The 15,936-nt window shown below is 41.0% G+C and overlaps 1 protein-coding gene across 10 annotated transcripts in view; it reads left to right on the top strand.

Annotated features, from left to right (window-relative positions):
* Positions 1-15,936, top strand: part of DCLK2 (doublecortin like kinase 2) — a 146,232-nt gene that overhangs the window by 91,899 nt on the left and 38,397 nt on the right. For 7 of the 10 annotated variants that reach the window (XR_014142811.1, XM_081811777.1, XM_081811776.1 and 4 more), the window contains exons 5-6: positions 399-449; positions 4,447-4,541. Coding sequence is in view for 8 of the 10 variants with exons in the window: in XM_081811777.1 (XP_081667903.1) it covers positions 399-449; positions 4,447-4,541 (146 nt within the window). In the remaining 2 variants the exon portion in view is untranslated. The remainder of the gene's footprint in view (positions 1-398; positions 450-4,446; positions 4,542-15,936) is intronic. The other 3 variants (XR_014142812.1, XM_081811779.1, XM_081811778.1) reach the window with 1 other exon arrangement.

Genomic DNA, 15,936 nt, shown 5'->3' with positions numbered 1-15,936 from the left:
AACCTGTAGATCTGTCATAATTTTGACTGTTTTTTTCAAAGCTAGAAACACCTATAAATATCTTGATGTATTAATTCTATAGGGTTTGTTTATAGTAATTGTAACTAATTTTGCTGATACCATTTCCCTTTAAGGAAAGGATTGTGAAAAACCATGATTTTACAGGTGGGAAATCTAGAACATGTGAAAGTAGTATCAATTAAAACTGTGTCAAGCACCAGACCCTCTAAAAGATGGAGTTTCTTGGACATCATACTTGTCACTGCTTCCCCTTCAGCACCCACCCCACTTTCCTTCAGTCTGGTTGTTTTGCCCTTCTTCTGTATACGCATTCAGACCTGCTGAATAACTGCTCTCCTTGCTGTCTCCTCCTCTTTGTATTCACTGTATGTGCACAGTAAAGAGGGGTGGCCACCACTCCAGTGCCTGCTCTGCGGCCAGATCCCCAGGTGAGCCATGATGAGAATGGCTATGTCGCTCTGCTGGGTTTTTGTTTCTGTCTTTTGCCACATTTCTGTTTCCTTTCACTCCATTTCCATGAACGTCTCTGGCTTGTACCAGGTACATCCGTGCGCTGTGGAACGCTCCACCGTGTGTGGGATGCCTCAGCGCCCCTTCTTTGTTGGAGAGCCAGTCGTTGCCAGAAGATGGCCAAGTGCCTCTCTGTGTATAGTTACAGGACAAAGGGATCGAGGAGCCATACCACCTCAAAGGATCTACCTTCTTGTTAATTTTGGAAAATATCCCGTTGTCGAAAGAGGTGAACGTTTGTTGGTGATATGAAAATGGCCACAGGGGCAGTTAAACTTTTCTGTTCTCACCTTCTTCTCCTTCTGTTCTTACCTTCTCCACCCTACAGCTAATAGACCCAACACTCTTTCTGAAAATATTGACAATATGAATATGTTCAACAGAAGGCATCTCTCTGCTGGGAAGCTTAGTTCAAATCATATTATGCTTTCTGTCAAGTATCTCAGACACTAGGAAAGCTAATATAACACGAGATTGGCATAAATACAATTACCTGAGCTTACCATATGGTAAATGTAGATTTTTGTCAGGTTCTTGGCTTTTGTTTTAGCCAAGGTTTACAGATGTTTATCATATCAGTAAAATAAATAGAAGTAAGGAGAGTGATTCAAAAATCAGGTATTATAATGAATCCAATACATACTCAACTAAAAGCATGTTTCATAAGCCATATTTCTCTTGCAGACCAATATGTTTGTGTAAATAAAGATTTATTCAGATCTTTTTAAATTGAATTTGGGATGCTTAGAAATTGATTCAAGAAATCCTAACATTTCAGGACCCCCAATTTTTAACTAAGTCCGTATTTGCACTTGGGATAGTAGAGTAGATCTTAAACTTGTAAGTAAAAGTTGTGAGATGTTTAAATCACGTTTTGGAGGGCAAACAGCGTCTTTATGAGAGATTAAACCCTAAAGTATGTTCACCACATCCTGCAGTTACAGAAAAGTGAGGGATTTGTATTATTAAAAGCCAAGTACCCACAAGTACAACTCACTTTTACAGACCTCTAGCTGTGGTATATATCTGTTAACATTTAGAAAATTCTGTGGGACAAACTGGAATCTCAAACAGAACTAGTAACTTTGTAGACATAACATTGTACTTTTTCGGTCTTGGGATAGAAGTGCACCCTAAGTGCAGTCTTCTGGTTGACTGAATTCCTCAACAGTGTGTAATAAACACATAGAAATTCATCTGGATAACATAAGTAGGTAAATATTACTGTAATTTGAGCCCTAAAAAGGCTCACTTTAGGTTTCTAGCTTGTGAATCTTTCAGAGTCCACCGAGAGAAAATATTCAGAACAAACAAACCAAAAAGCCCAAGTTTATTTCTTCCCTTACAGTTGAGGGGAGGTGTGGATAATAGCCTTCTTTTGGGAGAGAAAGTCAGGGGGTGGTGAAGGAGTGGTACATGATGGAGGTGTGGAATGGTTGTTGTCCACCTGCCAGTTTTTGGCAGCCCTGTGAGGGGAGCATGCCCAATGTGATCCTGTCCTGGGTCCCACTTACCCTTCCTGAGACTCGGGAGAAATGTGCAAAGAAATGAAATTAAGGACTACTCATGAAGGAACATTTTTTTTTTTAAAGATTTTACTTATTTATTTGACAGAGAGATAGCAAGAGCAGGAACACAAGCAGGGGGAGTGGGAGAGGGAGAAGCAGGCTTCCTGCAGCGCAGGGAGCCCGATGTGGGGCTCCATCCCAGGACCCCGGGATCACGACCCGAGCCGAAGGCAGACGCCCAACGACTGAGCCACCCAGGCGCCCCTGAAGGAACATTTTTTAGAATTTTCCAAATGCTCTGGGAAACTGAGAAGCCCAAATGTGACTTGGTATCTCTTTAGGATGAGATTATTTGGAGGGAAATATGGACATGTAGTTACTAACACCAGTAAAACCCCTGGCAGTGAGTTTTGTCAAGAAACTGTTTAGGAGGGGGTGTGGTTTTAGGGAGTTTTGTCTGCTGTCAAGATCACCATTTGCAGGAATTGATTTTTATCCTTTCGTTCCTTTTCTGTCACTGTTCCAAGGTAGCCTCTGCTGTTAATGTGGTGTCTGAGTATCTGTGAAAGCTAACAGCACTTATTGAGTAGAGGCTGGTGATGTGCACAGGTTGCTGTATGGAATGAAAAAAAAAGTAAAATTCAGTCTTAACTCACAGCAAATTGACTAGTTCATTGCCCATAATAATCTCTATTTTATGTGAATTCCTGCCACCAATTCCCTTTTAAAGAGAATTTTTAAAAGAAACAACATTGAGGGGCGCCTGGGTGGCTCAGTCGTTAAGCGTCTGCCTTGACTCAGGTCATGACCCCGGGGTCCTGGGATCGAGCCCCGCATGGGGCTCCCTGCCTCTCGGGAAGCCTGCTTCTCCTTCCCCCGCTCCCGCTGCTTGTGTTCCCTCGCTTTCTGTGTCTCTCTCTGTGTCAAATAAATAAATAAAGTCATAAAAAAAAGAAACAACATTGAAATTTAACTTAATTGAGAAATGATCAGGACTGTTGAATATTCTAAAAAGTTCCTAATTGCACAGTTCCTCGTGTTGTCCTTGCACTCTAAATATGTACATACATTTGTTAAATTATAGATAACGGATCATTGTTTATGCATGAGTGGTTTTAAATTAGAAAAATTAAAGTTTAGTAAGTTAAAAGTGACTAGAAAATTTTTTCATCCTTACCCAATTTAAAATGAGCAATGCAATAAATAAGCATGACTTCATAGACCCAGATACCTTGGTTTATAGATGATTCATCTAATCACAAATACTTGTTGATCCAAGACTTTTGCCTCCACTCAAGGACTGGTACTCACTTTTTTGAGTCACCTATTTTGGATTTTTGCCTCTGCATTTTGCTTTTTTATATTTATTTGCTTCATTTAAAATAATAGTTGTCTGCTTGTTCATATTTGAAAGGAAAAGAAAAAGATGGACTTTTCTTTCTATAGAGATGAATGACAGTTTTCATCTTTGGGCAAAAGCATTGAAGATTAGTGATAAAAAGGGGTTGCAAATACTTCTTAGAAAAATAATTACACCAGTCCTAGATGTTAACAACCATCTTTGTGAAATGACAGCAGAAATGGATTCAGGTGATACAATTAGGAATAAGCTTGAGTCATGCTGAAATGTTTGACCAGCATTCTCTAGTATAAAATCTGCAAATTTACCTTCCCTTCTAAACAGCAGTGGTCATACTTTTCCTAGCTATGCTCTAAATTGAGCCTTCAACCTAGGAAGTGTGTGGAAGTTTGGAGGGGCTTCTCTTGAAAAACCATCAGGATTTACTAAATAATGGGAGAAGTTAAACTGTGAAGGCAAGAAAATGGAAGGAATTAAAAATGACTAGATAAAAAGTTGAAGAGTATCTTTTATGGCCTTCAAACAAATAAGCAGATGTTGCAAGAAAAATGACCAGTAATTTTCCCTTTCCATTAAGAATATGCTTAGAAAATGTGTTTGGATTATGGTGGAATTGATTTGGGAGAGCCGTAGAACTTCTTGGGTATTCAGGTTCATATATACCGATATTGGAAATTATAGGACAGCCTTCACAGTAAAGTATTACAAACATACCAGCCATTTCATTTCTCTGCCCTTCCTGGCAGCCAGGATATATGGACAAGTTCCCATTCACATCTCTAATTCCATAATGTTTTATATATTTGTTTATGTCACTGTTGGAAAACTATTACTGATAACAATTCTAGTTTCACTCCTTATTTGTCTGATATTTTGTAATGCAGTAAAACACATTATTTTTGCTTTTCGCTGATTTGCCATCTGCTTTGAGCTTTAAATGAATTAAAGCTTCATTGGAGCTATGTTGTGCATGTGCTTAGTGTTTTTGCACAATCTGGTTATTTGGGGTTTTAATGACCTCTGTCTCCTCTGTTGTCTCATGGTCAGTTAACGGAACTCCCAGCAGCCAGCTGTCTACTCCTAAATCAACAAAATCCTCTAGCTCTTCTCCAACTAGCCCAGGAAGTTTCAGAGGATTAAAGGTATGAAATAGGATATATGGTGTGTTTGTGTGATTTTGTTGTTTTGAATTGCATAGTTTGGTAGTTTAATTTGTTCAGGGGCTTGGGTGCAATAACAAATCAAAAAGGAAAGAGTTTAGGATTTGGAGCTGGGAAGACCTGCCTTTGAATCCTGTGTCCTTTTTATCTTGTAATTTGGGTCAACTCACTTACCTCTTCTGAGCTCAAGTGTTCCTATCTCTAAAATGGGAATGTAAGGTTGTGGTTAGGGTTGAACATATTGGGGTAAAATATAGTAAGTAGTAGTTTTCCCGTTATTATCAAAATGATTTGCAATGGGAAAGCCTTGGAGAACGCTATACTTCTTTTACAAATCTCATTTTGAATCATTATTTTAATATTGCTAACCTAATTCGACTTTGCGAAAGTTTAAAATAGGTTGAAATACTAGTAAGGTACTTATGTGCATATGTAGTAACCCAAGAAGATATGTTCATTTTGGTGAGAAGTTAGAAATAAATCTTAGGTTTTGACTGTGATATCCTAAAAATATAAATGGTAACTTAACATGATCAGCAGTTGGTTTAATAGACATTTTTTTGGTTTAATAGACATTGTGTCTAATAGGGAGAAAAATGGATGAAACCAAATTTGCAAAAATTTCAGCAACATTAATTTCATCTAGTAGCTTTCAATAATTTAAATTTATAAGAGAAAATTTGCCTGGTAAAATAGCAGTAAATGAGGTTAAAAACTGAGTTTTCGGGGCACCTGGGTGGCTGGGATCAAGCCCCGCATCGGGCTCCCTGCTCCGCGGGAAGCCTGTTTCTCCCTCTCCCACTCTCCGTGCTTGTGTTCCCTCTCTCACTGTGTCTCTCTCTGTCAATAAATAAATAAAACTCTTAAAAAAAAAATTGAAAGTTTTCCTTTTGTAGAAACAATGAAATTATCTGCATGGTAATGTACTCTAAGAATACTGAAGTATACATAGTGCTGTGTATGCATGCGTAAATTAACTTGTTCTCATGGTGTTTTGGTGACATTGGAAATGTCTTCATTAGGAATACATTCCCCCAAAGTTGGTTGCCTAAACACTTCAGATATTGTCTGAGTGGTTTTCTTTACTTTAAGGATGTTGAAAAATCTTTTTCATTAGTACAATGGATTGTAAGAACCCCACCACCCCTGGGTGAGTGAGGAATGAGAACCTGCAGAGCAGTGAGGACGGTGGGCCTTCCACTTCTCCAAGGGCTCATTCTCCACCTGACTCTAAGGTTTGGCTGTCCTGCCCTGAGAAGGTTGTGTGATCATTCAAGGTGAACTTGCATGATTCTCATGTAAGTGACAGAGATCAAAAAGAGAAATTCCTTCCTGAAAAGGACAGCTTGTTTTTGTGCCTGCTTGACTGAGGTGGGTAGTAAGTGTGAGAGAGGGGAGTATATAGCTCTCACCTACCTCCAAGTGCTAGGATCTCCTTTATCAAAAGAACCAGGCATTTTGAGGTGCGAAACTGCCTTAGGTCAGTTTATAGTATGATTTCAGTGGAATTCTAAACTGTTAATAACCAAAAAGTTATATATAAATTAAAAATCACTAAGCAGCAAAGTATTTTCAGCTTCCCCCCAATTTATTGTACCCCAAATAGATAGGAGATGCACTGTTTTTAATTTGAGTAACTTTCAAGAGAACTAAAGTAAAAATAATTCAAGTTCATTCACTTCTTTTCTAATTTCAGTCCTGTGTTAAAAGTAAAAGCAAGTGGCTCCTAGTGCTGGTAACTTTTAACCTTAGGGCAAATCCCACACAGACTTTCCAGTGAGCCAGAGTCCTGTCCTCCCACAGGCCATTGCTCCGGGCAGGATACTGAATCCTTTGCTTCCTTGTTGTTTCATTCACTTCCCTCTTTGTTATCCCTCGGTAACCTTTGCTCCCATCTTTCTTTCTAGCCCATCTTCAGCTGTGAGCCCAAGATTGTTCCTTTTTAATTGTTGCTACTAGTCAGTTGGTGCTGCTTAATGCTTAGAGCACACACCCACCCTACACACATGCACACAAACTAGCACAAGATCACTTATACTCCTGGAGTGGAGATTCGTGGAGTTTTGAAAACATGATAAGTTGTTTTATTGCTGAGACATTAGATAAAGTTGTTCTCATTATGCTGAGTGTATTGGAAATGGTATAGCAACCCCAGCATCTAGTACACAGCTCTTGGTTACTGGTCAAGATAGAAGATGAGATTATCAGTAAGATAAGGAGTAGTGGTCTTTCTGTTACTGGTGGGAGAGAGCGTTGTGTGAATGGGGAGGTCTCAGCTTGGATTCCCCATGAAAAGATACATAGGGATCCGTGCTCAGAATAAAGACAGCCAGAAGGAAAGTAGCAAGTACAAAGCAGTTCATTAAGGTGAAAGGACACTCTCAAGGTGGGAGAGCGGACAAGTTCCAGGAGGTGGAACCAGCCCCTAGGTTGTTTTGGGATTGGGTATTACTGGGTCTTCCTGGGACAAGCAGTGTGGTGGGTGGTCTCTAGTGGAGGCTGCTTCCAGTCTTTTGGGAGACTCCTCCCACAGGTTGGGAGGGGGAGTGTTTGACCCTGTGAGGTTTGTACCAGAACCATCAAGGTAGCTTTTCTCCATTGGCCATTGGGCATTGGGCAGGGCTATACCCGCAATTCAGATACATTATAATGAGTTTAGGGGTTACCCTGGGGCAGAGGTGGAAGAGGGGAGTACTGTGTTCTGTACCCATGGCTCTTGATCTGTCAGTCCCAGGGTCTTAGAAGCCACAAGGTCAGGATGTTGTGCCCCCCCCCCTTTAATGTGTCACCTATTTATCACTGTCCTTGCCTCCAGCTCCTGTCTCTATCATTCTCCCCTCAAGGCCTTGGGACTCTGCCTCCCAGCATTCCTCCCACTGCTCAGTCTAGCTTCTACCTAACTTTTGCATGACCCTACCCCCTTCCCTCCCAAACCCACTTTGTCTTCCACCACACTTGAGGCCTCTGGGCTTTACTCACAGCTGTGAGACCTCCTCTGTGTTTTCTATCATCATCAAATAAGGACATTTGTTTTCAAATGACCACTAAAGTGCTGGGATTATAGTTCTTTAAATTAGCAAAAAACCACAAAAACTTACTTAGGAGGCAGGGGGAGTCTATTCTCTTCACTTTAAAGCTGATACAGAATTACTGAATTTTACATTAAATATTAGCAGCTTATATTAGCAGCTAAATATTAGCTGAATCTCTGCCACACTGATCAGCTTTTAGGCCACAATGCTAAACTGTTGCCTGTTCCCCTGGGTCATGCCTTATGGAAATTGCGTCTCCTGACTGTTCCCAGCAGTCCCTGGTATTGGATATTGTTGTGGGGATGAAGACCTGCCTTTGAAATACTGCCGCTTAGTCATGTTACTTACTGTACAAAATACCCTAATTTCGACGTCAGTGTAAGCTCTAGTCAGCATCTGTCCACGTTTGCATTATTTTCTCTATTCAGTGACATTACAAATGGAGAATTACAGATAATTACCATGTGTTAGTGCTCTGCTTTTTTCTTCCCCTTCATTTAAAATGGCTTATTAAGATCAATTAAGAGGGAATGTCTGACAATGGAGGGCTGTTTTGCACAGGCAGGAACTATTTATCCTGGTTAGATGCTTTAATGGCTTTGGGGATAGCTAATCTTTATCGAGAGAATCAGAATTGACAAAAGCAAGCAAACCAAGCCAGGACAGCCTGTGTAGGAGATGATACTCCTGTCTCTCTATCTGCCAGGACACAGCTTCTGCCAGATTATTTACTTACTTACTTACTTACTTACTTACTTACTTACTTATTTATTTATTTATTTATTTATTTATTTATTTATTTAACTACCTGGGTTTTACCTAGTAGGGAATTGGGCAAAGTGAAGTCAAAGGGAAGCAGAATTTGATATTCTATCACAATTTTCCTGTGCCAGTTTCTGGGAATCATTTTAGTGTTTTGGTAGGGACGTTGGAAAAACTGAAAACGAAAACAGTCATATTGTGATGTTTAATCTCTGACCACAGAGTGTCCATGGCTTTTTTTGTTTGCTCATTGAAAAAGATATGAGAAATACAGAAGCAGCCCAGTTCTCCACAAAAAAGTCCTCATAGTTTTCCCCATCCTACTCTTTGAGGAAGACCTTTCTGCTCCATTCATACACATTTATAAAAGATCGTGCTCTTTGAAGGGCTGGACCAAAGCCAAGAGAGGAAGGAAAGCTTTCTTCAAATAGTGAGTAATTTTTGCAGGATGGGAGTGTAAGAAATAGGGTGGCAACCAAGCAGTTGGGCTTCTTTAAACCTAAAACTAAAAGACATTAGGGTAACTGAAAGTTGTACCTCGATTATAATTTTTTGGTTTTGCTAGTTATGTGAAACCTACATTCTGAAAACAAAGCCATCTCAGATCTGTAGTTTAGTCTTCATTTTATAGATGGAGAAACTGAGGTTCAGAGATATGAAGTGACTTGTTCAGGGTCTCAGCAGCCTGAGGGATCTCTGACCCTTTTAGGGTCTCTGTCTCTAACCTGTGGCTCTTCCCCCATCCCTGTTGGGTCTGCTTCAGTGACTGCAGCACAGACCTCTCAGGAGGAAGCTTGTATGGTTATTATGGAAAAGCTATGCTGTGTAAGTCTTTTAGGAGGGTGAGTGCTGGGGGTGGCTTGCCAGATACTGAGTATCTGGGTTTAGAAATGCATAAATGCTTTGAATAAAAATGGGTTGAGATATTAGAAATGGAATGCGGAGGGTGCTTGGGAAAAGGGGGAGGCAGTCCTGGGGTGGGGGAGGCTGGATGAAGAGAGGTAGAAAGATAGAGAAGCGCCCAGCACTTCTACCTAACCCCAAAAAGCTTTAATAAAATGACAAAGTTCACGAGAGGTTAGGGTTCTTGGTTTTCTTCGGAAGCCAGCAGTGGAACTGAGTATTGTTAAGATTGACATAGACTGGAGCAAGATAGTGTAGTCCAGGCCCAGCAAACATGTAGGTACCTGGGTATGAGGTGATGTTACATGGTGGGCCTGGCATGGAAGTCCCATTGCAAGCATAGTAGTGTAGCTGGGGAGAGAGAGATATATGTATACCTATCTATCTATCTATATATCAGATATATATATCTGGTATAGCTAGGGCTACCTAGGAAGTCGCCATTGGGCCATTTCCCCAAAACCTAGTCCCTAATTATTAGAACTTGGTTTTGCTTTTGTATGGATTTAGGGAATCTGGCTTCCTTGGGCAAGACCACTGGATGGTGATGGTCACCTGGGGAGGATGCAGTTCTGCAGGCTAGAAACAAACTGCCTTCCCAGCACCCCAGGCTTTACCTTGACCTCAGGCTGCTTCCTACAGTCAGACACTTGGGGAGCCCAAAGGCCTTTTTAGTAAGGCCAATTCATGCCAAGTTGTATGAGGCCTGTGTCAGGAGGGTATGTAGCATCTCTGGACTCTTGTTTATTCTTCTTTAGTTCTCCTTAATAATTAAAATTTTCTGTGAGTGCTTCAGTCAGAACCAGTTAAACCAAGAGGAACCAAGACAAGTCTTTGGTCCACTCAAGCCAGAGGATTAAGACAGAAGTGGTGTCCCATAGTATGTAGTTACACAGAAAGAGTGTGTCAAAGAATGAAGCCCAGAGCTCAGCTGTGCTCAGATGCCTCCATTTGGAGAAGGACATGAGATGGTATAGTGGTTGAAAGCATGAGCTCTGAAACCAGAATTTCTGGGTTTGATCTTGGCTTGGCCACTCACTAGCTATATGATCTTGGGCAAGTCATATCACCCTTATCTGTTAAAAAAAAAAAAAAGGATTAATAGGACCTAGTGCATAGGGTTGAGATTAATTAAATATAGAGAAAGCACTTAGAATAGCTTTGCTGTTCTTTCTTACCCTAAGCCTTGGGATTTCCAGGTTCAGTGTTCCCATGAGGGAAGTTTTACTCACAAAGAAAAAAATTAACATGCAGCAGTATAAAGAAGGAAGGAGAAAGTGAGAGAAGTCAGACTTCAGATTATTACCTCCTCTGTGTTCTCTCTATTATGAATTACCTTCCTGACTCTGTGCTTCGTCTCTGTTTTCCTGCCCTCTGTCTATAGTCCAGCTCCATTTAGTACTCTGTAAGGCAGCTTAGTAACAGGTTATTTTGAAATTTAGCAGCTTAAAATAGCAGTAAAAAATTACTGTTTTGCACAGTTCTTGTGGGTCAGGAAGCCAGGAGCAGCTTTACCAGGTGGTTCTGGCTTTAAGATCGTTGGCAGGGTTGTAGTCAAGGTGTGTACCAGGGCTCCAGTCACCCAAAGGCCCTGCCGGGAGTGAAGGATCCCCTTTCATGGTGACTCCTTCGCTTGGTGGCAGGTCGGTGCTGGCTGTGGGCAGGAGGCCTCAGGTCCTTGCCATGTGGACCTCTCCATAAGTTGGCTTGAGTGTCCTCAGAGCACGGCAGCTGGGTTTCCCCAAAGCAAGTGATCTGTAAGAGAGAATGCCATGCAGAAGCCCTCCTTGTCTATGACCTAGTCTTGGAGGTCGGACACCATCGTTTCCATAATAGTTTAACAGTCACGTGTCAGCTCCATGCAGCATGAGGAGGGACCACACAAGGGCACGAAAATCAGGAGGTGAGGCTCAGGGGAACCATTTTGGAGGCTACCACACCCCTTCTTTCTGCTTTCATCTCTTTATCAGCCACCCAAAATTTCTTTCTGAGGCTGCCCCTGTTCCCTCAATAGGTTTCTGTCCATTTTCCCTTTCGAGGGCCACAAAAGTCTCTCTCCATATCAATTTTATTGCTTTGTTCTCCTCCCAATCCTTTTGTTCTCCTGACCGATCACCCCCTGCCCATTCTTTTCTCTCCCCTTCAAATTCTAGAATCCCACCACCAGTGATGTTTTCTTCTTAATCCTCATCTTCCTCTCGACCTCAGCCCATGATCTTCTGTTTCCTCCTGCCCAAGCCCCTCAGAGTCCCTTCGATCTAGCTGATAACTTTCCCTGTGGGAATATTTTCTGTGCTTAAATCACAGCATTTTCTTTGGGACAGATAGGCAATAAAGAGTACTAAATGTGTCATCAGCTGCCAGATGGATGAAGAAAGCATTTCCCTGGAATTTAATTCATCATCCCTGTCCCAGTTTAGGACTTTCAAGGCTGTAGTAACTTAAGGCTTCCGAGTCAGGGGCACATCTGTGGACACTGAGGGATAAAATGTCTCCCGTTTTGATGCTGAAGTGTATGCCCAGAGGCTCACTACTGTGAGTATTCTTGTTGGTTGAAAGAAGAAAGAAAAAAAAAGTACATTTGGAACACTGTCCAACATCTTGAGATTATAAACTGTCTGATGTGCTGATATTTTATCTGATGATGTCTCCTGGGTCTGCTGGTGGTGAAAGATTTTCCAGATTTGTGAAGTGTGATGAAAGGGCTGGTAGTATCTCATACTGATTGGCAGAGCTAAAATGCAACTCTTTGACCTTCTGAACTTCAAAACTTCTTTTCGAAGCTGTGAAATGTAAATCCACAGTAGCCGCTGACCTTAGACGTTTTGGCTTTTCCCTGGAGCTTTGGTTTTTCTCTGGTATTTAAAGCTAGTTAATAATCCTCAGTACTGAGAGACTGACTACTTTTATACTCTTTTTATGACCCCAGAAATGCCAGGTGGTGACTTCATCTCCTCACATAATTGATTTTCTTGACAGAAACAAAAACAAAAGAAGGACTAAGCAGTTTTGAAGATTTCAGGGGCCTAACAAAATAAATCATCATTATGAATCTCAGACGCTGTTTGGGGACAGTGATTTGCACATTGTGGTTGCTCAGTAAATAGAGGCATTTGGTGGGTCAGTGGCTCAGTGGGGCTGAAGCCCACCTTCATGGGGCTGGAGGGAGAGTTTGCCAAGCTAGTTAGTGTATAAATAGGATCAAGTATATAAAGAAGATCAATTGTAAGAACTTTATTTGAATATAAGCAACTCATGTGTTAATCTTAAATGCTCCCTTATTCATGAAACTGGCCCATTAGAAATTCTTCCTGGTAGTATATTGAAGATAATTGGATGGAATTAAGACTTAGAAGTTGTAGTGAATTAGCTTGCACCAGTGTGACTGCAGTGGTAACATCCATGGTTTGGACTGAAGAGGTAGGCACCTCTCCTAGTACCCTGGCATCCTAGAAGTTGATGGTACCTCACAGTGGAAGCATGCAGACATTTTTTGCAGGTAGGCCTGGTTATACCACCTGTCTGTTGCTCAGAATCCAGTAAGCCAACACTTTGTCTGAAAGGCTCACTTACAAGGATATGCAGAGATTCTGTGCTGGTTTTGGTGGACCATGTAGTCAGTCCACTGAGGTGGCAGCGATACTCAGGAACAGAAAGGCACAAATCAACAGGTTCCACAAGCCCCTCTCGTAGACTGTTGAGTTGGCTTGTGCAGGCTGCGGCTTCTGTTGACCCAGATAATTCACTCTTTACCACTATTCACCAATCACAAATACCAAGCACCACTAATTTAGCCAAATGAAAGCAAGCCTAAAGTTTGGCTACAGATAAGAATACTTTTGGTATGTTACCAAGCTTTAGGTGCTGATTCAGATTAATTGTTCTCATATGTCATTACGAATAATGAGTATTTCAGAGTAAGTTATCACAAGTCCAACGTAAAAGTGGTGAAGATTTCTGTTTTTATTTTGATTTCTTTTTAATTTTTTTTTTTTTTAAAGGTTTTATTTATTTATTTGAGACAGAGAGAATGAGAGAGAGCACATGAGAGAGGGGAGGGTCAGAGGGAGAAGCAGGCTCCCTGCCTAGCAGGGAGCCTGATGCGGGACTCGATCCCGGCACTCCAGGATCATGACCTGAGCCGAAGGCAGTCGCTTAACCAACTGAGCCACCCAGGCGCCCCTCTTTTTAATTTTTTTTAATCCATATATAAACATAGTGTTATATTAGTTTCAGGCATACAATATAATGATTGAACAATTCTGTCCTCAGTGCTCATCACAATAAGTGTACTCTTAATCTCCTTCACCTTTTTGCACCCCCTGCCACCTCCCCTCTGGCAACAAACAACCAGTTTGTTCTCTATATTTAAGAGTCTGTTTTTTGTCTCTTTTTGTTTTGTTTCTTAAATTCCACATATAAGTGAAATCATATAGTGTGTCTTTCTCTGACTAATTTCTCTTAGCATTATACCCTCTAGATCTGTCCATATTGTTGCAAATGGCAAGATTTCATTCTTTTCTATGACTGAATAATATTCCATTGTGTGTATATATATATATATACACACCACATCTTCTTTATCCATTCATTACATACTTGGATTGCTTCCATATCTTGGCTATAGTAAATAATGCTGCAGTAAACATAGGGGTGCATATCTCCTTTCAGAAAATTTAGTGTTTTCATTTTCTTTGGGTAAATACCCGGTAATGGAATTACTGGATCATGGGGTAATTCTATTTTTAATTTTTTGAGAACCTCCACACTGTTTTCCACAGTGGCTGCAGCAGCTTACATTCCCACCAACACTGCATGAGGATCCCTTTTTCTCCATATCCATAGTAACACTTGTTTCTGGTGTTTGTGATTTTTAGCCATTCTGACAGGTGTGTGGTGACACCTCATTTGGTATTGATTTGCATTTCCCTGATGATGTCTGTTGGCCATCTGTGTATCTTCTTTGGATGATTTCTGCTTTTAAATGCATTTCTGATTTAGCGTTTATCATAATTCATACTGGCTTTCCCTTTTAATTAATGGAATTGATATTTTTAAATATTTTTTTAAAACCCACAAAAATGGGGTGCCTGGGTGGCTCAGTCGTTAAGCATCTGCCTTTGGCTCAGGTCGTGATCCCAGGGTTCTGGGATAGAGCCCTACATCGGACTCCCTGCTCAGCGGGAGGCCTACTTCTCCCTCTCCCACTCCCCCTGCTTGTGTTCCCTCTCTCGCTGTGTCTCTCTCTGTCAAATGAATGAATAAAATCTAAAAAAAAAAAAAAACCACAAAAATGATAATGGAAGCAAATCTATTTATAGGTAATATCTAGTAATACGTCCTTAAAAAATCTTCAATACACTTCAGAGGTCATCTTTTTAAAGAAAAAAATTTTTCTTAAGCTCTGTTTACGTGAGGAAAGGCTGTGGATTTGTTTATCAATTTGTACATTATTTGACTAAATTACAGGGCTATGACTATAGTGCTGTAATCTGAAAGCATGTTCTAAATATACCACAATGAGTATTTTGATGAGTGGGTCTCATACTGGGTATCATCCCTACATTAATTTAATAGCCTTGGAAGACTTCTCTTTTTGTCTTCTTAGAGGAGGGGACAGTGTGAGAATAGCCAAATAGCTCCTGGGTTCTGGAGTCAAACCTGGGTTTAGAATCTGACTCCACACATTTGCTGTGGTGTTTGGGCAAGTTATAACCTCTCTGAGCTTTGGTTTCTTTATGGATTAATGGAGATTATGATAATACCTAATTCCTAAGATCTGGAGTATTCATTTTAGGACTTGCCACAAAGTAGGCATTCAGTTAACTGTAATTAGTATCTTCTTTCCTTTTCTTACAAAGAGAAAGTTGTTCTTGGCTAGAGATACCTTGTAATGGTTAGATTGTTGGACGAGTGACAAAGAGAACTTAAGGTAGCTGAAGAGTTACAGTTGCTGCCAGAAACTTCCTCCACAGAGGTTCTCAACCTTGGCCGCACATTGTATCACCTGTGGAGCTTAAAAAAAAGTAGTGGTACCCAGGCCCTACCCTAGGGATTCTTTACTCTGGGGTGCAGTCTAGCAATAGAAGCTTTCAGGTCATCCCAGGTGATCCTAATGTATAGTCAAGGCCAGGGAACTGCTGCTTTATAGCAACAACCATACCCTGAGGGTTATTCTGTCCTAGAGTTTTCTTGTAGAAGAAGAGTTTGCTTGCTGGCCAAATCTGGCCCATAGCCTGATTTTCTTTTTTTAATTTTTTATTGTTATGTTAATCACCATACACTACATCATTAGTTTTTGATGTAGTGTTCCATGATTCATTGTTTGTGCACAACACCCAGTGCTCCATGCAGAACGTGCCCTCTTTATTACCCACCACCAGGTAACCCATCCCCCCACCCCCCTCCCCTCTAGAACCCTCAGTTTGTTTTTCAGAGTCCATCGTCTCTCATGGTTCGTCTCCCCCTCCAATTCCCCCCCTTCATTCTTCCCCTCCTGCTAGCTTCTTCTTTTTTTTTTTTTTAAACATATAATGTATTATTTGTTTCAGAGGTACAGGTCTGTGATTCAACAGTCTTGCACAATTCACAGCACTCACCATAGCACATACCCTCCCCAATGTCTTATCACCCAGCCACCCCATCCCTCCCACCCCCCACCACTCCAGCAACCCTCAGTT

Source organism: Leptonychotes weddellii, chromosome 2 (genome assembly GCF_054177405.1).
Source record: "Leptonychotes weddellii isolate Sample4059 chromosome 2, ASM5417740v2, whole genome shotgun sequence".
Taxonomy (NCBI): domain Eukaryota; kingdom Metazoa; phylum Chordata; class Mammalia; order Carnivora; family Phocidae; genus Leptonychotes; species Leptonychotes weddellii.
The sequence above is the reverse complement of the archived record's forward strand: the minus strand, read 5'-3'. Positions and strand labels throughout refer to the sequence as shown.